The sequence below is a fragment of the Lutra lutra genome, chromosome 3 (assembly GCF_902655055.1).
Source record: "Lutra lutra chromosome 3, mLutLut1.2, whole genome shotgun sequence".
NCBI lineage: Eukaryota > Metazoa > Chordata > Mammalia > Carnivora > Mustelidae > Lutra > Lutra lutra.
This window is the reverse complement of record NC_062280.1, coordinates 58,948,117-58,973,996: the sequence shown is the minus strand read 5'-3', so window position 1 is coordinate 58,973,996 and position 25,880 is coordinate 58,948,117. Positions and strand designations below refer to the sequence as shown.

The window sequence follows — 25,880 nt, the reverse complement described above, 5'->3', positions numbered from 1 at the left end:
GGGACAATTTCAGTTTTGTGTCTGAATGACAAGCATTCCAACAATGAAGGAGAGGCATTTCCCTATTTCCTTATGGGAAACATTAGGGATGGGGGAGGGATTGATACCTACTGAGTTAATATTACTTACCAGGTGCTTTATATAAAGTACCTTATTCTAATTTTTCTTCTGCAGGAGCATAGATTATCTTCCCTTTCCACATAAAGAAAATGAGCTTCAAAAGGTTATATAAACTGACTAAAGTCAAAGAATTAGACAATAAAAGACGCAGAAAAATCCAGATCTGTGATATGAAAGTCCAATCTCTAGCTCTTTTCACTCTAATTTAGTTTTTATTTTATTTTTAAACAAAGCTATACTTACCTACATTTTAAGGAGTCAAGGAGTTTCACAAGGCTTAAGAACAACTATCAATCCCTTGCTCTCTTCCTTCCCCTCCTCATTTCCCACTTCACCTTGGCAATAATTCTTAGTTCTTTCGGTTCTTTCTGGTATTAATCTTGGTATCTCTATTAACATGCTAATATTGCCATTATTGATTTTTCAGTTTTACTTGTCTTTCCACGATGCAAAGTAAGGATTCAGCTCATAGCTTTGCTATACTGTCTTCTAGCTTCCATTTGTTTTTGTGGAAGCCCAGAGCCATTTTGATTTCTGATCTTGACTTAACTCACATGGAAGTTCATCCTTCACTTCTAGGAAATGTTCTTCAATTATTTTGGGGGGCAGTTTCATTTCTTCTGTATTCCTTTGTGCAACTCTTCTACCTGGATGCTGAATCTTCTGAAGGGATACTCTAATTCCTCCCAGCCTTCTTCTTGAATGAACTTATTTTTCTTATTTCATATATAAAATATCTTAAGCCTGCTATCTTTGGTAACCAGTATTATTCTGCCAAGCGATAGTTAACCAATCCTGAATAAATAACACAATAATCAAAGTAAGTAGTGGTGCTTCCAGAGCTCTACTGAGGCTGGGGGTGTGTGTGAACCAAAACAGTGTTCCACCAATTGCCCAGCTCAACCAGAACAACTCAACTTTGATTAGATATATATTTTGGGATTTCAAGTTTGAAAAGAATCACAGGCTTAAAAAGGTATCAGACCCCCACCACCTCCACCCACAATGATTTATAATGCTTTAGTAAGGCCTATTTTTTGTGGGGTGGTAGAGATAAGTACTGGTGATTTGGGAGGTGGGAAAGGCCCCTCTGTTGGGTTTCCTCCACTGCTGAGACTATTCTGTGTCTGGTTAAGTGTTCTGCCAGGTTCACACTTGTGGTGAGAGGCCACTTGAAATCTAAAGCAGTTTCAGGATGGGGGAAGGAAATCACTCCATCCTAGAAAAGTCATCTGCTTTTTCCAACCCCCTGGGGTATGAATAATAATAAGCATTCACATTCTATTTCAGCAAAGCTGCCACCTTAGCAAAAAAAGAGGTAAATAAGTTAATGGAAGACACAACCTTTCTTTTTTTGTATTTGAGCTCTTTGTTCACCTTTTCACCCACAGAAAACATCAGAAGCAAAAAGCAAAAGTCAGTAACACAGTAAATACTTAAATAAAAGGACATCCTCTGTCTCAGTTACAGTAAAATTTTAACGACACCAATAGTATGTGTGTTTTCCCCACTTAAAGAAAGGAAATGGAAAAGAACTCTCACTCCTAACACTTAGTTATAATCATTTCCCACTTTTAAGAGAGTTCCCTAACATAAGCAGCCAATTCCCTAAAATGACAGTTTGTATTTCTAGTCTCACTTTCGGATATACCCATAGCATGCTGCACTACAACTGTGACTATGTTGCAGTCAGGCAGCTGAAATAATAGAAACTTAAATACCATTGATGCAGCAGTGTCAGAATTTAGATTTGTATTTTTTCTGTAAGTTGGTAGTAGGCTAAATGTATCAGGATAAACAAGGTGAGAGGACTCCCCAGTGATCAACCCAAAAGCTCCCCAGATCAGGTTCTCCATTTTGCTGGATGTTCAAACTTGGAGATACTTTCTGTGTTATCTTCTAAGAGTTAAAAGATTTCACAGCCAAAGACCACACCCATGTGTCTCAGCTTTGCCTTACTTCCCTTTTTTAGTCCAGTAGTATTTCTTTCTCTCAGACTGTTTATCAAATTCTAGGAGTTGAAGCACACAACCAAACTGTATAACACCAAAAGAGAAACTGGGTATGGCACGTGATGTTCTACCCCACCGTAAACAGAAACATGGCACTGCTCAGTTAGCTTGCTCAGCTTCTTAAGGGGTATCCTCACTTGAGTAAAGGTCATGTTAAAATCTAGAGATGGGGGGTAGAATGGGGTTTATGCAGTTTAAAATGGCTATTTAATATTAAAAATCTGTTTTCATAAATCATATAAAGTAGTGCTCTATAGAATATTATTGGATGAGGGAACTATAAGAGCAAGTTATATTCAGGATGAGGAAGTGTAAGAGAAGACTGTGTGGGAAGGAGAAGCACATATTAAATCTCCATGGATGTGTGAGATTTTATGTTTATGAAAAAGGGGATAAGGATTTTTTAAAAAACGAAGAACCATCAATATCAAAGGAAAGGCATTTCTAGTTTAGAGATAGCAAATATATGAAATTATATTATAGGAAACACCACATAACAAGTGGTTATGAATAATACAAGGATTTAAATATCCCATAAGAGCAGGTGATTTTATTCAAATGATTTGAGATCATATATTTTCTAGAAAAGACCTAAGTCCCTGATTTCTGTCCTCCCTAGCATCTCCCTAACAAAATTACCTGGTTGTGTTTGTTCTGCTGCTCCCGAGAACAATTCTCTATCCTTCACTCCATGCGACTATTTCAAAGATTCTCAAAACTTCAACTTCTTAAGTACCATCAAAATGGAACTCATGTTATTTTTCTTCATCTATCAATTCCCAGTAATTCCTTACTGAAATGACTTGAAAGACAGACCTTGTTTTCACAACCTGTTTGTAAGAGACACTTTTTTTAAAAGCAAAATTATTGGTAATAAGTGAAAGCTAATGCACATCATCAGTGCTCAGTTTACTCTCATAATTTAATATTGATAATTACTATCACAGAAAGTATATCTCTGGATAGAAGGAAGAAAACTCAGGTTACTATATAGAACATTTTCCCTGTGAGATAAATATTATTTACTTCCAACTCTTACTCTTAAAAAAAAAAAAAAGTCCCTTAAGAAATGTTTTTCTTTGTTTCACAATATAAATATACTCAACACTACAAAACTGTACACTTAAAAATGGTTACTATGATAAATTTCACATTTTATGTATTTCCCCATAATTTCAAAAAGTTTTTATAGACTAGGGATTGAAAAACTATGACATATGTATTACATAGGTCCCAAAGGCTTGTTTTCAGTTGCAAACAACCTGGTACCCCTGACTGTTCTGGTCCTCCTCAACTTTTCTGAAGAGTATCAAATATTGTGCATAGTTCAAAAGACTTTGTACACTAATTAGCTATCTATCCACAAGGCAGTTCATTTAATAGTCTCTGCTCTTCTTTTTTGAAGATGACTTGGCATCTTGGTCCCAGACTATAAAGAGACTTTTGTTAACTATTCTAGATAACAGCCTCCTCTTTCCATCTACCCATGACTGAGAACCACAGAAGCAACGAGATGGGGGGAAGGGGAATGGCAGCCACAACATAAATCCTAGAGGAACTAGACCCCAAAATTTGGCCTGACATAATGAAATGCAAACTACGTGAAATTAAACTGTAATATACATGCTTATAAGGAGTCAGAAAACAAAATACTAACAGCTAATCAGTTAAGTTAGAATATCAGAATAGTTAGAATAGTGAAGTTTTACATCATAGGCTACTTACTTTTATTTACCATTTCCTTTTGGATAATGAGTAGGACTTTAAAAAAACATGCAAAGTCTTTGTTTTTATACGGCACACTCCTAAATCATGTCAATAATTATTTTATCTAGATTGATACATGATCAATTAAAATACTCAAATATGTAAGCATTCACATAATGCCTGCATCTCTCTGTACATAACACTAAGGAGTGTCCTGAAGCCCTCCACATTTTTCGCAGATGTATACTGCTAAATTACATTACCCGCTTAAGGTCATATTCTTGAGTGATCAAAAATGCCTGAAATAATCATCTATAAGAGGTAACAACTCAACCAAAGAGTACACAATACATAAGTCACATGTATATCTGGACCATGCTAATAATTCTCACTTCATATTGACTAAGTACAGGCATGCTGAGCTTGTGTATTTTTTTTTTTTTTTTTTTCACCTACTCATTCTGAAACTCTCCTATGGGATTTGGCTACAGCAGAATGTTAGCATGGTTAGTACCTCTAAAGAAAGAAATTTCCCAACAAAATTGGGAAGCTAATGACAACAAAGTGAAACTGATGCTTTCCCACTTAAGTGTCATTGCTGGTTTCCTTCAGGGCAGAGAAGAACTTGCCCATGTAGACACAGCAATACCACTTACTTTATAGTATAACTGGAGCAGAGTAAAGAAGGAACAGCAATACATTTTATCATTAGCCTCAACCTACCTATAGCACCTTCTCTGACCATGAAAAAAAAGAGGTAGGGGAGGGGAGAGAAATGAGGAGGATCAACACAGAAGTGGAGGATCAACACAGAAGTTCTTTGTTTTTAATATACTGGTATTTTAGACTCTTCCATTTATTTGGATTTACTGAGGAGTTCTTGCTTGTTTGCTTTTTTAAGGTTCTGAGGCTTTTTGCTGAATATTATTGCTATTTTAAGAACAATGTACTTGGGGCGCCTGGGTGGCTCAGTGGGTTAAAGCCGCTGCCTTCGGCTCAGGTCATGATCCCAGGGTCCTGGGATCAAGCCCCACATCGGGCTCTCTGCTCAGCAGGGAGCCTGCTTCCCTTCCTTTCTCTCTGCCTGCCTCTCTGCCTACTTGTGATCTGTCTGTCAAATAAATAAATAAAATCTTTAAAAAAAAAAAAAAGAACAATGTACTTTCAGGCTAACATAGCTTCATGAGTGAATTCTTTCAAACCTTCTAAGAATAGAAAGCTCTTACGCTGTTTAAACTAACTTCAGTGCAGAGAAAGCAGGAATTCTTCTGTTGTTTTTAGGAAACCATTATAAATAACCCTGCTATCAAACTGTGGCAAAGATGACACAGAAAATGATGGCTACAGAAGATACCAAATTACTGATTTTAAGTAAAAATGTTACCAAAAAGAAACCTGTATTTTTTAAGTATTACGCCATGACCAAGCCTAAGGTTGTTTCACAAACTATAATTCAACTAAAATAACCCATAATCCTAATAGGTCAAAAAAAAAAAAAAGGCACACAATAGGTCATGAGAGATGCCAAAAGCCATACGACAAAACTCAACTTCCACTCTTGATAAAAATAGTTAAGTCGTAATGAAAAGACATAATCTTAACAACCAGAAATACATAGACCAAATAAACACTCAACATCTATTATTCAAAATTGCTTTCAATGTGACAATGTAAACACACACACACAACCCTAGTCTAAAATCCATTCTCTGTGGGGTGCGTGGGTGGCTCAGTAGTTAAGCATTTGACTCTTGATCTCTGCTCAGGTCACGATCTCAGAGTTCTGAGACTGAGCACTGCTTCAGGGTCTGAGCTGAGCATGAAGCCTGCTTAAGATCCTTCCTCTCGGGGTGCCTGGGTGGCTCAGTGGGTTAAGCCGCTGCCTTCGGCTCGGGTCATGATCTCGGGGTCCTGGGATCGAGCCCCATGTCGGGCTCTCTGCTCAGCGGGGAGCCTGCTTCCTTCTCTCTCTCTCTGCCTGCTTCTCTGCCTGCTTGTGATCTCTCTGTCAAATAAATAAATAAAATCTTAAAAAAAAAAAAAAAAAAGATCCTTCCTCTCTCTCCCTCCTCTACCCCCTCCTCTCTTGCTCTATCTCTAAAATAAAATAAAATTCAACCTGCAAAAATCCTAGTAAACTAGGAATATTAAAGACACTTCCTTGATAAACAAAATTTATTGTAAGCTAATATTAAGCCCCTTATTTAATGATGACATAGTAATAACAGCCACAAACTGAGAAATAATATATGGATGACCAGAATCACTGTTATTACATATCACCGTGCTTAAGAAGCTAGCAATTCACTAAATCAAAGATAGAGAAGAAGTATAAAGATAAGATATTAAGATGATTTTTCCTAGAAAATTCAAGGGAAACAATTGATTAAAACTACTAAGTTCAGAAAGTTGGCCAGATGTAGAATCACTTATCTACATACCAGCCACAAAATATTAGTTAATATAATAGCTAAAACCTCCAAAAGGATTATTTTAATGAAACATGAACAATTTATACTTTAAATTTTACCCCCAAAAGAATGCAATAATATTCAAGAAAATTTTGAAAAAGACAAATGAAGGACTTGCTTTATGAATTACTAAAAAAATGGTACAATCAGGAGATTGTTTTTTTTTTTAAAGATTTTATTTATTTATTTGACAGACGGAGATCACAGAGAAGCAGGCAGAGAGAGAAGGAAGCAGGCTCCCTGCTGAGCAGAGAGCCCAATGCGGGGCTGGATCCCAGAACCCTGGGATCATGACCTGAACCTAAGGCAGAGGCTTTAACCCACTGAGCCACCCAGGCGCCCGGAGGAGATTAGTATTTGTATAGGAAGAGACAAACAGAAAAAAGCAACATAATAATATAATAATAATAACAAAAGACCCATGTATACACGGAAGTTTATTATTCTGAGGTAGTACTCTAGTCAGGAAGAAATGATTCTAACAAATGATTTCAGGAAAAACGGCTAAATCCCTACCTTATATAATGTACAAAAATAATTTTCAGATATTTTAATGAGTAAAGCATAAAAAACTATAAAAGAATTAAGAGACAATATAGGAAAAACAGTTTAATCATTTTTGAGTGGTAGCAGTCTTCTTAAGTGATAAAAAATCTGGGCATTTTAAACCAAAAGACTGACAGTTCTCGAAAATATCTGCCATATATTTCACAAAGGATTACTACACCTGGACCCTAATAAAATACAGATAAATAATTCTGAAGCATAATGGGCAAAATATATTGAGAGGTCATGTCAAGAAATAGTTAACTACATTATGGTACATCCTGACAAAGAATACCACGCTGACGTTAAGATAAAGCAGAGCTTTGTATGGGAAAACTTTCACCTTATATTTTTGTCTGAAAATGCAGATAACAGAATAGTATGCATATATACTCTCACCAGAAAATGAAATAACATATTTATGCACATGTAAGAGTGACGCGGAAGGCCTTATAAAGTACTACAACTGGGGAAAGAGCTGAGAAAAAAAGTTTCATTTTCTCTATAAATTGCTGGCTTCATACATGGTCGTATCATTTTAGGGTTTCCCTCTCCTCCCAATGATGCAAAAATAATTTTTCACTGCTTGCTTCTCGGCTACCCCTCGTCTGAAATGCGTATTCCACCACGTTAAGGAGGCAGATCATTTCATTCTCCTTCATTTTCATGTCACCTGACTTGCATTACTACCATTTCTCCGTTTGGACAACTTGTCAAAAGCATCAGAGAGATAAGGACCCTTGTTCATAGCAAGGCTGTTCAATTTTTGCTTGTTATAGTATAACAAGGGAGACACACCTACTCTTTGTCTTTGGTTTGAGTATCTTCCCCTTACTTTCTTCACTTCTTGACAGGCAGAGATCTTTACACCTTAACTCATTGCTACTCAGTTTACATCCGAGTTGAGACCCTACCTGACGCCTGGGTTCCCACTGGGGGTAGGGTTTGCTTTTGCTTTTTCCAGTCGCCCACCCATTCTTTCCGTGACCCTCGGGGAAGTTACCCCACTTCTCATTGACACGGCTATGATGACACCCCACAGGGAAGCAGAGAACGGAACTGAGCAACCACCTTGGGAAGAACAGAAAGACCAACTTAAAAGTTTTCGAAAGAATAACCACGATAGTACTAGCTTCCAGAAGACAACCCTTGCGCCGAAGGAGTCTGGGACACTCGTGACGGGGCCCACTGCTCACCCTGACATCGCAAGCCCTGCCTCCCCTCTTCCCCGGCGTGGAAGTCAAGTCACCGCGAACCGTGGACGCGGAGTTGAGCTGGATCCCTCCCCAGAGAGCGTCGCGGCGGGGAGAACGTTGCTGCGCTGACGTCGCGGGCTCGGAAAGCCCCTCCCGGGTCCGCTCCGGGACGCACACCCGGGTAGTTTTTCTGGCTCAACGTTCCTCTCCACTCTGAGAACAGGTCGTCTCCGCGGCTCGTCGGCTTGTTTCCCTGCGGCACCCGTACTGCCAGCGTACCGCCCTCGCTCACACACACAACTTCCCCGCCGCTGTGCTCGACGGGTTCCGACAAACCAACTCGTTCGCGAAGTTTCTTACTCACAGTTCAGGGTTTCCGCGCCTGTCTCTCACACCCCGGAGCGGCGGCGCCGGGCCGAAAGAGTCGGCCGGAAGTTGCTTTCCGTTCCAGTTCAGAGGGCAGCGCCTGCGCGCGGAGCTTTTAACCCTTCATCCTCCACCCCGCCAGGCCAGGCCGGACCCCTCCCGTCCCACCCAAGCACCGCCCCGCCCACCCAAGCACGGTCCCGCCCCGCCCCTCCTCATCCCGCCGGGCCTCGTCTCGCTGAAGTACTGCCGCGGAAAGTCAACAATGTCAAGGTTAAAGGCCACCTGAGGGACTTAGGGAGACTTTTTTTCCTAAACAGAAAATAGCCAGGTCTACTATCACCCTGTATGTGGGTTAGCATACACAAGAATCGTCTGAGACGCTTGTTAAAGATGTAGATTTACTAGTTCACCCCTAGAGAGCGTAGAGTTAGGGCAACTGGGGTGAAGCCTGGAACCTGCATTTTTATAGGATTCTCATGTGAATGTGATTAAGGTGATTAAAGTCCACACTGAGAAACACAACACACACGCACATACACACACACACCCATTTGGTTTTTCCCCAGTTGTAATACCTTTCACTAAATGTGCTTGCTAAAGTTGAATTGGTTGCCAGATACAAGTAGACCTTTACAGAAAATTCTCATGAATTAAGACTTCTCCATTATTCCATTTCCTACCTCGACTTGAGCACTCTCCAAGATAGAAATTTTAGACAGATACCTCTAGAAGTGCGTGAACTCTCAGTTTTAGCTCTGATACCTGCGGGCTCAGGCAAGTTGCTTAACCTAATGAATCTTAGTATTTTACCGGACAAATAGAGACAGTGATAACCTACTTCACTGAATGGGTAGTTGTGAGGGTCAATCCAATAACGTGAGCAAAACCACATGGTAAATTTTAGAATGTTCTTCAAATGAAAGATACTGTCCAGAGTCACTCATGTCAGGCTGGATCCTTGCCACCAAAAAGGTTTTCCCTCAGATTCCTTGCACTAAAACAGAACATTCGGATCCACAGCACTTGCGGAAGCCTCCTGAGAGCCCTGAAGTCTAGGACTTTCCACGTTGACTGGAGCTTGATTGCACCTGGCTGAATGCATGTAGCCCTCTCTGAAGCTTCCATAGTAATGACCTATGTTATTTATTTAACTTAAAAATATTTTAAAAAAATCTCACCACTTTTGCACATATCTGACATGGGTTGAGAGGGTTTGAAAAAGACCTCATCACCAAGCACAAGCATCCTCAGGACACTGAAGTAAAGTTTGATAGCTTGGATTAAAATGACCATGAATACTATATGTTACCAGGCACAGCCTACTCTAGAACATAGCTTTACATCCATAGACTTGACAACATTTCTGAAGTTGAGAACTTTCTTGTCCTGGAGATCTTGGCCAACCCATGCTTGATTAAGTCTTTAGCCAATGATTCTTTCTGCATCCTGAAAGATTCAAGCCCAGTCTGGAATTCTTGAGCTCTCTTTCTTCTGATCATACAGTCCCACGTAACTTCGAAGCTGCTATCTTCTCGGGGAGCTTAGCATCTTGCTCTTCCTGGGATTGTATTTCTTGTTAGAGCAGGAGACTCGGTTTCTGATTGCCACACTTTCTCCTCACACTTCTGAACCATGGATGTTTGTACTTCTTTCCTTAGGCTTGTAAATCCACGGATTTAAAAACTTACCAAGTTACAGTGCTCTTTTTAATATTGTGCTTAGTTTTGAAAGTCAAAGCCAAAATGTATTGTAAAAAACGTTTAAACAAACAGAAACTTCTCATATATAACATTGTGATCAGTTGAACAGTTTCTTATAATAAGCAATCAAGTTAAATATGACAGTCAAGCACTTTTTTTAAAAAATAATTTTTATAGTGGTTTTAGTTTTATAGCAAAATTGAGTGGGAGATACAGATATTTCCCATGTACTCTCCATCCCAACTTATGCAGAAAACTCTTCCATTATCAACATCTCCCACCAGAGCAGAATGTTTGTCACAACCGATGAATCTACATAAACATAACATTGTCTTCCAAAGTCCATAGTTTCCTTTAAGGTTCATCCTGGACAGATATATAATAACATGTATCCATCATTTTAGTATCATACTATACTAGAGTAGTTTCACTGTCCTGAAAACCCTCTGAGCTCCACCTATTCATCCTTCGCACCCCCAATCCCTGTCAACCACTCATCTTTGTATGGTCTCCATAGTTTTGCCTTTTCCAGAATGTCATATGATTGGTATCAAAAAGTATGTAACCTTTTCAGACTGACTTCTTTCACTTCATTATGTACATTCCAGCTTCCTCCATGTCTTTTCATAGCTTGTCTTTTAGCACTGAATAGTATTGAATTTAGCATTGAATAGTATTCCAGCGTCTGGATGTATCACAGTTTATTTATCCATTCACCTATTGAGGGACATCTTGGTTGCTTCCAATTTTTGGCAATTATAAATAGAGCTGCTATAACAGTAGTGTGCAGGTCTTTGTGTGGACATAAGTTTTCAGCTCCTTTGGGTGAATACCAAGGAGTGGGGTTGTTGGATCATATATATAATTAGTATGATTAGCTTTGAAAGAAGCTGTCAAACTGTCTTCCAAAGTGACTGCACCATTTTGTATGCTCACTAGCAATGAATGAGAGCTCCTGTTGCTCCACATCCCTGCCAGCATTTGGTGTTGTCAGTGTTCTAGATCTTGGTCATTCTAATAGGCATGTAGTATATCTCATTGTTTTAATTTTCAATTCCCTGATGACATATGATGTGGAGCATCTTCTCATATGGTTATTAGCCATCTATCTGTATATTTTCTCTGGTGAGATATTTGTTAAGGTCTTTGGCCCATTTAAATTTGTGTTCTTTGATTTCTTGTTGTTGAACTTTAAAAGTTCTTTGTGTATTTTGGCTTATAATCCATTATCAGATGTATCTTTTGCAAATATTCTCTCCCAGTCTGTGGCTTGTCTTTTCATTCTCTTGACAGTGTCTTTTGCAGAGCAGAAATTTTTTTATTTTAATGAAGTCGATCTCACCCAACTTTGAGCAAATTGAAGGAGCTGCCTTGATAATTTCTAATTGAAATAGTGGGATATTAATAATACATCTAGAATCTAAAACTAAATGATAAGCATTTTGAACGTGGAGGTGTTAAGAGATTTGAAAAAGGAATAAAAAAATTAAACATACACATTTCTTAAATATATATTTTTCTCTCTTTTCAATCTCATGATGTTGTAGTCATAAACAGAAATGGCTGCGTACTTCTCTAGTGTGTGAAACATGCATGAATGCGGGGGTAAATAGACAAGATTTAGGCTAAGATAACATCAAACATTTTCCTTTGTCTATAATGATGATGAATTTTTTAGAACTGACATACAGTATGTTTTATAAGGTTAGGAATCAAATGGAGACATTTATTTGAGATTTAGTCCTTTAGAAGAATGACATAATTTCACTTCAATTTTCCTCTACTTATATTGTATTTATATATATCTTAGGCTAGCAAGCAGTACTATGGGGTAGAATGGGATGCAAATGAGAACTGCAGACTCATTAAAAATATTTTAGGTGCTATTTTCAAAATTGCTTAATATTTTACTGAGTGTTCTGAATATAAATCTAGGGACAAGGAAAGCTGCCAGTATAAACACTTACTACAACTTGGAATGTCAGGTATGCATCAATGATCTCTGTCAAATCTTTGATGTGAAGTATCACTATTAATAGAATCTGGTTGACTTCCGATTTAGGATGACATCTAGACTAGCTGTTTGTGTCTCAGACTCTAAATTAAATGCCTAATAAAAAATCAGAAAAATATGAGAACTCATAATAGCACTGAAAGAAAGAATTGATGACCAGATCCAGCACGTATGGCTGAGCAGACTTTGCCATATACAAAGCACCTGGCTGACATGGCTAGTCACTTGCCAAGCTTTGCTCTCTTGGGCTTGAGTCTTTCCCAAAGGACTGCCTTTTTCTGAGTAAGAAAACAAACAAACAACAACAAAAAAACTAACATCAAAAGAATAGCTGTAAGTCTACCCACAGGCGTCCTAGTGACAAAATTTGGCAGGATTTCCAGTCATTTCCAAGAACTGTGGGGCTGAAATGGACATAACCTTTGTTGCTTGAGAATGAGGAAATCTGCTGGCCTAAACAACAGTGGTAAAATGATCTGCCTCATGGCACCTGCTAGTGAATTGGGTAGAAACCCCGCTACTATGTGTGACCCGCAGGTAGTATATGACCTCTCTTTGCCTCAGTGTGCCCATAAGTACTTCTCTTTATTATTATCTTTGGAGCTATGATTTGGAGTATACTAACACAAGCCCAATGGAAGTGGATAAATGTGATGCTTTATGTGAAGCCAATAATGAAAGCGATGAGCAAACCCAGAGCTCTGTGTTTGACTATCCCTGAGACTTTGATTTTTCATATAGAGTTCCTAACAAGGAAAAGACCAATGATTGCTTCTGATTAACCAAGAATCCTCCTCTTCATACTAAAATAACTAGGCAATAATGGTAAGGGATCTCACCTCAGGTCAATACCTATAGTGAAAAATTAATAAATGTCAGGTTCAGGCCAAAAAAGTCCCTGTGACCTGTGCATGTCTACCTGTCTCTCAGCTTCATATCTGTGCTGAGGAACTAAGAGAAAGCAGGCAGATATGAACCAAGGAAAAGCCATACATCTGGTTAGTAAGGGCCACAGAATGATTGGAATGAGAAAATAGAAGACAAAGCATCCCTTTGAAAAGATTATGCTGCATAAAGGAAGAAAAAAAAAAGAGTTTTCAAAATGCAGAGAAAACGAACACCTTGGAAAATGGCTTACCAGAAGCGTAAGTAAATGGGAAAAATGTGCTTTGCATTTTCCGTGAAAAAAAGAGATGTCTTATTAGACAAAATATTACACTAAGGAAAAGATGGACCTAGTTAAGAGACAGGGAGAAATAAAAACATAGTTGGGTAAGTTAAGACTGTAAGGACATAAAACACACAATGGCAAAATTAAAATAATTATTTGGTCATAATCAAGGATGGAATCAATACTGCAGAATTAGAGTAAAAGCCTGAAAAACTCTCTCAAATGTCAGTGGAAAGGGCAAACAGAAGAAAACCATGAAATGGGACAGTGGAAAGAAAGTGCTCTAACATCTTCCTGAAGAAGAGAGAGAGTAAATAGAATAGAAATAGCAACCAAAGATATATCAGAAGATATATCCAAAGCAATTGGAGATGCAAAGGACTCAATAAGTTTTGAAATGTATTAAGGAAAAGAGACAAAACACTTTGACATATCCTGATAAAAATTTTGATATGAAAGTATTTATCAATTTATTTATATATTCAGCAAATATTTTGTGAGTGCTTGCTATATGCTAAAAGTTAGAGATACAAAGATGATCAAAGCACAGTCCTACTCTTTTTTTTTTAAAGATTTTATTTATTTATTTGTCAGAGAGAGAGAGAGAGCACAGGCAGACAGAGTGGCAGGCAGAGGGAGAAGCAGGCTCCCCACAGAACAAGGAGCCCGATGCGGAACTTGATCCCAGGACGCCAGGATCATGACCTGAGCTGAAGGCAGCGGCTTAACCAACTGAGCCACCCAGGCATCCCCACAGTCCTACTTTAAAAGAATTTAGTTTCTGTGGTGGGTAACATATGTAGAAAAAGAAGGCAATTGCTGCACAATGGTTATTACAGTATTATAATAAGGGTTAGAATAGTGTACTTTGAAAACACACTGGAGTCCAGGCTTGAGAGGGTAAGGGAAGTTTTCCTATATCTAAGGTATGGAAAGAATTTGATAAGAATACAGGCAGAAAAAAAAAAAAAAGAAGAAGAATACAGGTAGAAAAGAATAAAGTATTTGCAAAGAAAGAAAAATAGACTATTTTCAATATTAAACTTCAGAGGCTGATTAGAATAACATCTACAGTTGTGTGGGAAAGTTTTAACTGACAAAGTCTATAGCCACCCAAGTTATCATTCACATAGGAAATGAAAAAGATATTCTTTGATATGTCAAGGTTCAGAAATATACTACCCATTTCCTGAAATAGTTGAAGATACACTTTAGATAGTCAAGAAGGGAATTACATTTTTTAAAAAAGGAAAGGTAAAATTCGAGATAAAAAAATATTTGTAAATATTAGAAATAACTACTGGATTAAGTGAAAATTTGCAGCAAATATAATGAGGCTATTAAAAGTAATTTTGAAGATATAGGGTACAAGTATAAATAAATAATTTAATAATAATGTATTCTAAAATTCCTGTTTATAGCAACAAAACTCAAGTGGGTGGAAGAGAGGTGGCAGGGAGTGAAAAGTTCTAATTTACCATTTTTCTTATCTTCTTCTTATAGAAATAAGCCAATGATAGGATGTCATTCTACGATAATTGAACATATATTATTTTAGGGTTCTTTTTTTTTTTTTTTAAAGATTTTATTTATTTATCTGAGAGACAGTGAGAGAGAGGATGAGCGAGGAGAAGGTCAGAGAGAGAAGCAGACTCCCGCGGAGCCAGGAGCCCGATGCGGAACTCGATCCCGGGACTCCAGGATCATGACCTGAGCGGAAGGCAGTCGTCCAACCAACTGAGCCACCCAGGCATCCCTAGGGTTCTTTTTTTAATATGAAGGTAAGTAGCTATACATAGAATTCAAAACTGTGTGTTTATTTTCACATAATAGAGGAAGAAAGAAAAAAAAATGCCCCATAGAACAAAGATATAAAACTCTTACTTTCTGACATTTAATCAGTCACCCAATAAGGTAACTCACATGAGTTCTCCTCTGCAACATTTCTTGCATGCATATACTTTCTGTCTTCGTTGTTACATGCTGTCTTCATTTCCATTCTCTGTCCTTACTGCCAACCCCTTGTTCAAGGCACCATCAATCCTTATGTACCATACTAGCCTCCTAATGGTTCTTCTCAGTCTTCATTTTCTCTCCTGTCGATTTCTAAATGTTATACTCAATGAACTCCAATAAGATAAACTCAGAGAGACCTATACTGAAGCACATTATAATTAAACTGTTGAGAGCCGCAGATGAAAGAATCTTGAAAGTACTGAGAGCAAAGTGACTCATTATGCACAAGGGATCCTCAGTGAGATTAACATCCAATTTCACTTTGAAATCATTGAGTCTAGGAGGCAGTGGGATGACAAATTTAAAGTGCTTAAAAAAATATATGTCAACCAAGAATTCTCTATCTGGCAAAATTATTCTTCAAAAATGAAGGAAAAATTAAGATGCTCTGAGATCATAAAAAACTGAGGGAGTTCAGTGTTAGTAGATTTACTTATTCTATGAGAAATGATAAAGGGAATCCTTTAGGCTCAGATAAAAGGCTACTAGACAATAATTCAAAGCATTACAAAGAAAAAATTTGACATTGACAGTTACATTGATGGACATGAAAACAAAAATAATTGTATTTTTGGTTTGTAACTCCTCTTTTATTTCCTATGATTTAAAAGACAAATGCTTTAAAAATTATAAATCTATATTAATGGGTACATAATGTATAAAGTCTGTGATTACAACAACATAAGGGAGGACTAAGCTGTAAAGGAGTAAAACTTTTGTATATTATTGAAGCTATGTTGGTATTAATTAAAATTGAATAGTTATAAATTTAAGTTCCTATTTATAATCCCCACAGTAAGCACTAAGACACCATCTTAAAAAATATATATATGTATATATATATATATACATATATAAAATAAGATGAGAAGGGAATGAGAACTAAGACACTATCTTTTAAAAAAGTATACATATATATAAAATAAAATGATAAGGGAATAAAAGGGTACAAAACAAAAGATCAATTAAACACAGAAGAAGGCACTAATGTGAGAAGTGAGGAACAGAAAAATGGTATAAGGCATACAGAAATCAAATAGCAAAATGGCAGAAGTAAGTCCTTCCTTATCAGTAATTTCTTGAAATATAAATGAATTAATCTCTCTAATCAAAAGGCAAAACTTAGCAGAATGGATAATATAACATGATCAAACTATATGCTTACTACAAGATACTTACTTTAGATCCAAAGACACAACTAATTTGAAAGTAAAATGATGGAAAAAAGATTTTCCATGCAGACAGTAACCAAAAGAAACATGTGGCAGTTATATATATATATTTTAAAGATTTTATTTATTTATTTGACAGACATATCACAAGTAGGCAGAGAGGCAGGCAGAGAGAGGAAGGGAAGCAGGCTCCCTGCTGAGCAGAGAGCCTGATGTGGGGCTTGATCCCAGGACCCTGGGATCATGACCTGAGCCAAAGGCAGAGGCTTTAACCCACTGAGCCACCCAGGCGCCCCCATGGCAGTTATATTAACACAAAATACCTTTCAAGTCAAAAACTGCTACAAGAGACAAAGAAGGACATTATATATTGATGAAAGGGTTACTTATCAAAAAGATCTAACAATTATACACATTTACACATCAAGCACTAGATCCCCCAAATATATGAAACAAATATTGATAGAATTGAAGGGAGAAATAGACAGTACTATGATAACAGTTGGAGAATTTACTACACCACTTTTAATAACGGGTAGAAAACTAGAAAATCAAGAAAGAGAGAGGACTTGAATGATGTTGTAAATCAACAATCTCCTAGAGACGTATATAGACCATTCTACCCAACAAGAGCAGAATATACATTCTTCTCAAGTAGATATGGAAACTTCTCCAGGATAAACAAATGGTAAGCCACAAAAAAAGACTCAATATATTTAAAAAGACTGAAGTCATACAAAGTATCTTTCCCAACCAAAATGAAATGAAGCTAGACAGCAATAACAGAAGGAAAACTAGAAAATTCAAATATGTGCAAATTAAGCAACACATTCTTAAACAACTGATCAAAAGAGGAAATCACAAAGGAAATTAGATTTACTTAGAGATTAATGAAAACAAAATTGTACCATACCAAACCTTATGAGATGACTGAAAGCAGTGCTTAGAAAGAAATTAATAGTAGTTAACATCTACATTAGAAAAGGAGAGAGCTCTGAAATCAATAACCCAATTTACCCTTCAAGGACCAGAAAAAGAAGAGCAAGCTAAACCCAAAGCTAATAGAAGGAAGAAAATAATAAAGATTAGAGCAGAGATAAATGAAATAGACCAAACCCCCCCCCAAAAACAAAAACACCCAACCCAATAAAATCAATGAAGTCTAACTTGGTTTTTTGAGAAGATGTGTAAATTTGACAAAACTTTTCTAGACTTAGAAGAAAAAAGGAAAGAGAATAATAAATAACTAAAACCAGAAATGCAAGTGGGGACATTGCCATCAGCCAAATAGAAATAACATGGATTATAAGAGACTACTATGAATCACAGACCAACACATAAGATGATCTAGTTGAGATATAGAAATTCCTAGAAACACACAATGAAAACTAAATCAGAAGAAACAGAAAATCTGAACAGTCTTAAAACAAATTAAGAGATTGAATCAATAATCAGAAACTTCCCAACAGAGTCCAGAACCAGATGGCTTCACTGGAGAATTCTAACAAACACTTAAAAAAGAATTAGCACCAATCCTTCTCAAACTCAAAAAAACAGAGGGGGAGGGAATATTCCTAACTCATTTTATGAATCCAGCATTACTGTGATATCAAAGCCAGATAAAAACAACAGAAAAAAGAAAACTAAAAACTAATGATGTTCTTTATGAATAAAAATTTAAAATTCCCAAAATGTTAGCAAACAGAGTCCAATAGCATATTAAATAGATTATGCATCATGACCAAGTGTGATTTATCCCTGCACTGCAAGTGTGGTTAAAGAAGAAAAAAATTATTCAGTGCAATACACCACATTATGGAATAAAGGAGAAACACCCCACATGATGATCTCCATTGACGCAGAAAAGGCATTTGACAAAATCCAACACCATTTCATGAATATTAAAAAAAAAAAAAAAAAAGACTTAGTAACCTGGACTAGAAGGGAACTTCCTCAACATGAAAAAGAGTATTTATGAAAAACCTCCAGTTGACATTGTACTCAACAGTGTAGGACTGGAACATTTCCCACTAATTTCAGGAACAGACAAGGATGCATCCTTTCACCACTACTATGCAACATTGTCCTGAAAGTTTTAGCCAGAGTTATTAAACAAGAAAAAGAAATACAAAGCATATAAATTAGAGAGAAATAAAAATAAGGGGGCCTGAGTGCATCAGACTCCTGGTTTCAGCTCTGGTTGTGATCTTAGTGTCCTGAGATGGAGCCCTGTATGGGGTTCCACACTCAGCACAGAATCTGCTTGAATTCTCTCTCCCTCTCCCTTTGCCTCTTCCCTCTATGTTCATTCTTTCTCTCTCTTTCAAGTAAATAAATAAGTGAATATTTTAAAAAGAAGAAGAAGGAAAAAATAAAAATAAAAATAAAAAATATTTCTCTCTCTCTCTCTCTTAAGATTTTGTTTTTAAGTCATCTCTACACCCAACATGGGTCCCAAACTCACAATTCCAAGTTGCACGCAAGCTCCACCGACTGAGCCAGCCAGGCATGCCAGGAGTAAAAATATTTCTATTTGCTGATGAAATTATCTTATGTATAGAAAGTCCCAAAGAATCCACAAGAAAGCTAGTAGGACTAGTAAATGAGTTTAGCAACAGTGCAGGATACAAGAGCAATGCTCAAAAATCAGTTGTTTCCATACATTATCAATGAACAATCCAAAAAGGAAATTAAGAAAATAATTCCATTTATAATAGCATCCCCAAAATAAGATATCTAGGAATAAATATAACCAAAGAGGTAAAACACTCGTATATTAAAAACTACAAAACATTGCTGAAAGAAATGAAGATCTAAATAAACGGGACGACATTCCCATGGATTAAAAGAAGTTATATTGTTAAGATGACAATGCTTCTCAAAATGATTTATGGATTTAATGTAATCTATATCAAAATTCCAATGGCCTTTTTTGTGTCAGAAATGTAAAAGCTGATCCTTAAATTCAGATGGAACTACAAGGGGCCTTGAATAGCCAAGAGAATACTGAAAAAGAAAAATAAAGTTGGAGGACTCATACTTTCCAATTTAAAAACTTACTACAAAGCTCCAGTAACTAAAACAGTGTTGTATCAGTATAAGGATAGATATGTGATCAATGGACTATAAATGAGAGTGAAGAATAAACCCATACATATTTGATGAATTGATATTTGATATGGATACCAAGACTATTCAATGGAGAAAGAGTAGCCTCTTTAACAAATGATGTTAGGACAACTCACAGTCATAATCAAAAGAATGAGTTGGACCCCTTTCCTCACACTATTTACAAAAATTAACTAAAAATGGATCTAAATTTAACAAGTAAAACTATAAAACTTTTAGATAAAAACATAGTGGTAAATCATTATGACCTTGAAGTTGGCACTAGATTCTTAGATATGATACCAAACTCATGAACAAGAAAAGAAAAAATAAATTTGACTTCATAAAAAATTAATAGAAAAATTGGGCATAAAAAAAAAAAAGAAAAATTGGGCATTGAAAGGCCCTATCAAAGACATTATTAAAAGACAATCTACAGAATGGGAGAGAATATTTACAAGTCACATATTTGATGAAACTCTAAGAATCCAGAATACATAAGGAACACTTAAAGCTCAACAGCAAAATGACAAACAACCCAATTTAAAAATGGCTAAAGGACTTACAGACATTTCTCCAGGGAGACTATACTCATAGCCAGCAGGCACATGAAAGATTCTCCCTATCATTAGTCATCAGGGAAATGTAAATCAAAACCACAATGAGGTACCACTTCGCCTGCACTAAGATAGCAGTAATAATAATAACAACAACAAAGGAAAATAACAAGAGTTGGCAAGAATGTGGAGAAATCAGAGCTCTCATACATTTCTGGTGGGCATTTTAAAATGGCTTGACAACTGTGGAAAACTATTTGGTTCTTCCTTAAAAAGTCAAACAGAACAACCCACTATTCTACCACTTGGTATATTCCTAAGAATTGAAAACAGGTACTCAAACAAATACATATAAATACATGGTCATAGCAAAACTATTTACAATATCCATAAAGTAAAAATAGCCCAACTACCCTACCCAACAATCGATGAATGGATAAACAAATTGTGGCATATATATACAATAGAATATTGCTTGGCCATAAAAGGAATAAAGTACGGATATATCCTACAACATGGATGAATCTTGAAAACATTACGTTAAGTGAAAGAAGCCAATCAGAAAAAGACACATATTATATGATTTCATTTATATGAAACACCAAGAACAGACATATCAATAAAGACAGAGGACAGATTGGCAGTTGGCAGGCATTGAGGGGAACAAGAAATGCAGAGCACCTGCTTAACTAATTCTAATAAAGGGTTTCCTTTTGGGGTAATAACAGTATTTTGACACTTGATAGAGGTATTGGTTGCAAGGCACTGTGAATGCAATAAATGCTACCGAATTATTTAATTTACCATGTTTAATTTTATGTTATGTGAATTTTACCTCAATTTTTTAAAATAGGAAAGAAATATGAAAATTTGAATAAACTATAGACTGAGTTAATAAAAACATATCAATACTTGTTCCTTAATTGTAACACATACACATGTACATCCTAATGTAAAATGTTAGTAATAGCGGAAATTATGTGATGAGACAAGGCAGGGTGATAATATGGAAACTCTCTGTTGTGTTGGTGCAATTTTTTCCTAAATCTAAAACTGTTTGAAATAAACAAAGACCATTAACTGGAAACAACTTGGTTGTCCTAAATAGCTCTTGGATCAAAGAGGAAATAAAGCTACAATTAAAAACAAAATAACAATGACGTGAAAGTGACCTATCAAAAGTTGTAAGACATAGTTAAAATGGTGCTCAGAAAATTCTTAGCTTTAAATACTTTCATTAAGAATAGGAAATAGTAAAAATAAATGAACTAAGCATTTAACTCAAAAACTGAAAAGAGAAAAAGTAAAATATTGTAGTCTAATAAGAGACATTAAGAAAATAACGAGGGGTGTCTGGGTAGCTCAGTTGGTTAAGCTTCCAACTCTTCATTTTGGCTCAAGCCATGATCTCAGGGTCCAGAGATCAAGCCCCACAACAGGCTCCCTGCTCAGTGGGAGTCTGCTTGAGATTCTCTCTCCCTCTCCTTTAGCCCCCTCCCCCCTTAAATAGATGAATCTCAAAAGAGAAAATACAGGTAAAGATAAAAGCAAAAACTACTAAAAAAAAGAGCTGATCATAAAATGATAAATCCAAGAGATAAATTCTCTGACATGTTCAATCAGGGGAAAAAAAGAGAGAGAAAAAACATTAATGAACAAAATTATTGGTGAAAAAGTTTATCCACATAGTTATGGAGATGATAAAAAAAAGTACAAGAGAATGCTGTGTATGCTAATACCTTTGAAAAATTTGATGAAAAAGATCATTTATAAACCACCTTAACTGGGTGGAAAAAACAGCATTAAACCCAACTAGATCAATAACAATAGAAAATATTGGAAAGCTTTTAAAGAATTACTTCCAAAAGTGGGTGCCAAGGACAAACAGTGTGAAGATTTGCTCTTTAAACATTTCAAGGAGCAGATAACTCTCATTAAACTTTTTAGAACATGGAAAACTTTGGTGTTTTTAATCAAAAAATAAAAATACAAAGTAATTTCACCTGTGAAAATGAAAGCAAAAGATCTCAACAATATACAGATTTCTTTTAACATACATTTTCTTAATATAAATTGGTGTAAGATTAATTAATTTGGACATACATTTTGCATACTGCTGTTGGTTATAACACAATTGTGGCTTGCAACTAGCACAGTCATCATAGGGGGAAAGCTTTTTTGCACAAAGCATAGGAACAGCTGCTTTGTTTGAGTATCTGGTTGCTCTGCCTGGATAGGGTTCCTTGGCTATGCCACATTATTTTCATTCTTTTCTGCTAATTTGAGTTGTGAACTGAATTGTGAAGCCAAAATAATAGAGAAGAGACATCTAAGCATGTGGATTAAAGAGAGAATGAGGAAATGTGTAGGTTTGGTTTGGCTCATTTTGATCAACCGATTTATTATTTTAACTAGAGCAATAACTAAATATATTTTATAATTATAAACCTACCTTTATTATGGAGGCATGATTTTTGATAACACTGAATTTTTTTTTAAAGATTTTATTCATTTATTCGACAGAGAGAGAAATCACAAGTAGGCAGAGAGGCAGGCAGAGAGAGAGGGAGAAGCAGGCTCCCCGCTGAGCAGAGAGCCTGATGCAGGCCTTGATACCAGGACCCTGATCATGACCTGAGCTGAGGACAGAGGCTTAACCAACAGCCACCCAGGTGCCCCCTATAACATTGAATTTTTAAATAAGGCAATTACTGCATTGTGTAATAGCAGAGCACTATATTCCTTAAAGTACAAAAACCTTACAGTTATCTCTAATAACACCAAAAAGACATTGAGTATAGGTTAACATGAAGTCTTGATATACCTTTCGTAAAACAGTATGAGAAATAGATTTTGTAGTTATTTGTATTTTATGATAAATATGTTTATCTCAAACCAACAGCCATCATCATTCTTAGTGTTAACCACTAGGGAAATTCCCACTGAGATCAGAACAAGACAAGGTTAACTTCTATCTCCTCTGTTATTAAACACTGTTTTAGGAGTTTTGGTGAGAAGAAAAAAAAGAGGAGAAAAATTATACTTTTCTTAACTAGGCATCACACGTGAATTACCTAAAGTAATTTGGAACAAATAGAGGATCAACATAATAGCTGGATACAAGATAAAAATATGAAATAAAGAACTTTTCTAAATGCTAGCAGTAATTGGTTAGAAAATACAGTGGAAAGAACGTCTCTATCCAAAAAAACATCCCCAGCCCTATACACAAAGAAGATAAAATATATTGAGGTATATTTTATAATAAATATAAATAAAATACATTGAAATATATTTTATAATAAATGAATAACTTATGGTATTTCCCGGGGCTTTAATACATGGAGAGAAAAAAAATATGTGCAGATAGGAAGGTTCTTTACTGTAAGGATGATCATTTCCCTCTAATTAGTGTGTAAGTTCCATGGAATTCCAACTAGAACTTTCTGGGCAGAATTTAACAAATTGATTTAAAATTTTCCACTTGGCCATCTCTTTCATTGTCACAAGTGTTCAAAAGAAATAAACACTTCTTTATGTGTTTATGTGTGCTTTGGGGCCCAAAGTAGCTGCTTGGAGGAACCTCCATCATGTTGGACCTAGTCTACAGCCCCATGTCCCCTGCTACATGGAAGTAGACAAACGTGTGCACCGCTGCATGGAAGTAGACAAAAGTGTGCACCTGTGCATGGGTGGACGTGCATCCTGGAAGGAATGAGGGGAATGGGGTGGGAGAGTGAGGAAAGGGAGATCTTGGAATGGCTTCTAAGCTTCTATGAATGACTTTGCTGGTCTGTGACCTTGGCCAAGTCATCTTCCTTTTTTCCCCATCACTCTGCACTTTGGCAAAGACATCTCAAAATGTTATTTCAATATTGTACGAAGGCAGAGCAGCAGTAACAGTCAGAAAAAAAAAAAAGAAGCAATATGAACTCAAGTTTGAGCCCTGGCTTTGCCACTTACTAGCTGGAAGACCCTGTTACTGTTTTTCTCCCACAGACATTCAATAAATAGCAGCTATTGGTGTTGATAATGATTTTCGCTCTTTAGTCGTTTCAAACTATCAACTTTTCTTAGGATTATTTTTTTTTTAAGATTTTATTTATTTATTTGACAGAGAAAGAGAGACGCACACACAGTGAGAGAGACAACACAAACAGGAGGAGTGAGAGAGGGAGAAGCAGGCTCCCTGCTGAGTAGGGAACCACATCCTAGGACCCTGGGATCATGACTTGAGCTGAAGGCAGAGACTTGACAACTGAGCCACCCCTCTTAGGATTATTCTTGAGAAAATACTATATAATTTTTAGCATTCATTTTTTTTTAAAGATTTTATTTATTCATTTGACAGACAGAGATCACAAGTGGACAGAGAAGCAGTCGGAGAGAGGAGGAAGCAGGCTCCCTGCTGAGCAGAGAGCCCAATGCGGGGCCCCATCCCAGGACCCTGGGATCATGATCTGAGCCGAAAGCAGAGGCTTTAACCCACTGAGCCAGCCAGGAACCCCAGCATTCATTTTTGATTGTGAAAATAAAGGCCAATTTGTGCGAATAAGACTGGATTACTATAATGGCCAAAGTTTAAATGTTCTAAGATAGGAAACGCAATGTTGTCTGTAAGGTTAATATTTTACTGTAAAAAGTATTCATTTATGTGTGTTTCTTAGGAGATGAAAAAATACTAACCTTGAGTTAATTTTTGAAGGGACACACTGGGTCAGGCCAGAATTGATCTTTAAAAATTTAGTTCCCCCAAAGTATAAATATATATAGTATTAGTTTACTGTTCAACCTAGTAAGCTACATACAACTTAATTATGCCAAATACATATCTTTTTAAGTCTTATATTATGTTATAAAAACCACTTATTGGAGAAGGCTCATATATTCCAGATATAAAATTAAAAAATCATTTCAAGTAGAGACATAAATTTGATCTTAAAAGTTGGGGAGAATGTAAAAAGATCACAGTATTTAAAAATTTTCTTTAGTCTTGGTTAGGGACTCTACCTTTTAAGGGCCAAATTTCCAATTATGACAACGAATACAAAGACATTATCGAATCATGTCATAAATTACTCACTTTGTAGAAGCAAGAGTAGAACAAATCTGCAACACTTCAGTCTAAGACATGCCCGCCACCTTGCTAGGTTGAGAATTAAATTGGTAGAAACAACTAAAACTTTGGTTACCTCTTCTCCAGGTTATCAGTCTTCCCTCACAGACTAGTGCTCTTGAAAGAAGTGGTCAGTTACGAAGTCTGGAAGCTTTATCTGCAGGCTCTAGCAATGTTGCCCAAACCGTCTTGAGCTCTCCCTTGTGTTGCACTGGGAACTTCCACTGAGAAATCCCCTAAATTGAAGACTTCCTTATTTGTAGCTCTCAACAGCCAATCGTGGCAAGATATTGAAATGAAGCAAAGACTACCAGAAAATGTTCTGTAAACCACCCGTGCCTGTAGCTCTGACTTCCTTTTGAATCAAAGATTCTTTTTGTGAAGAGTTAAGGCATCAGAAATTATAAACACAAAAATATTTTTGGATTAAGCACATTTTCATGTAAGAAAATGTTAAAGTCTGTTTGGAAAATTTCTTTTTTTAGCTTTAAAGAAGGCACTTTTTTTTTAAACCTGAGCACTATATTTATAAACAGCAGGCAAAGACTAGATTTGAGTGTGGTTGCCTTTGCTTTAAGGCCTACAGAGCTCACTAGGAAGAAGCC

General features: G+C 36.5%; 1 protein-coding gene across 9 annotated transcripts in view; it reads right to left on the bottom strand.

The window, feature by feature from the left end:
* Positions 1 to 25,479, bottom strand: part of TANK (TRAF family member associated NFKB activator) — a 90,625-nt gene extending 65,146 nt beyond the window's left edge. The window contains exon 1 of one of the 9 annotated variants that reach the window (XM_047721909.1): positions 25,352 to 25,479. Coding sequence is in view for 4 of the 9 variants with exons in the window: in XM_047721902.1 (XP_047577858.1) it covers positions 8,053 to 8,060 (8 nt within the window). In the remaining 5 variants the exon portion in view is untranslated. Of the gene's footprint in view, positions 1 to 2,771; positions 2,945 to 8,052; positions 8,570 to 25,242; positions 25,263 to 25,351 lie in introns of those variants that run through there. The other 8 variants (XM_047721911.1, XM_047721906.1, XM_047721902.1 and 5 more) reach the window with 8 other exon arrangements.
* Positions 25,480 to 25,880: the final 401 nt, after the last annotated feature.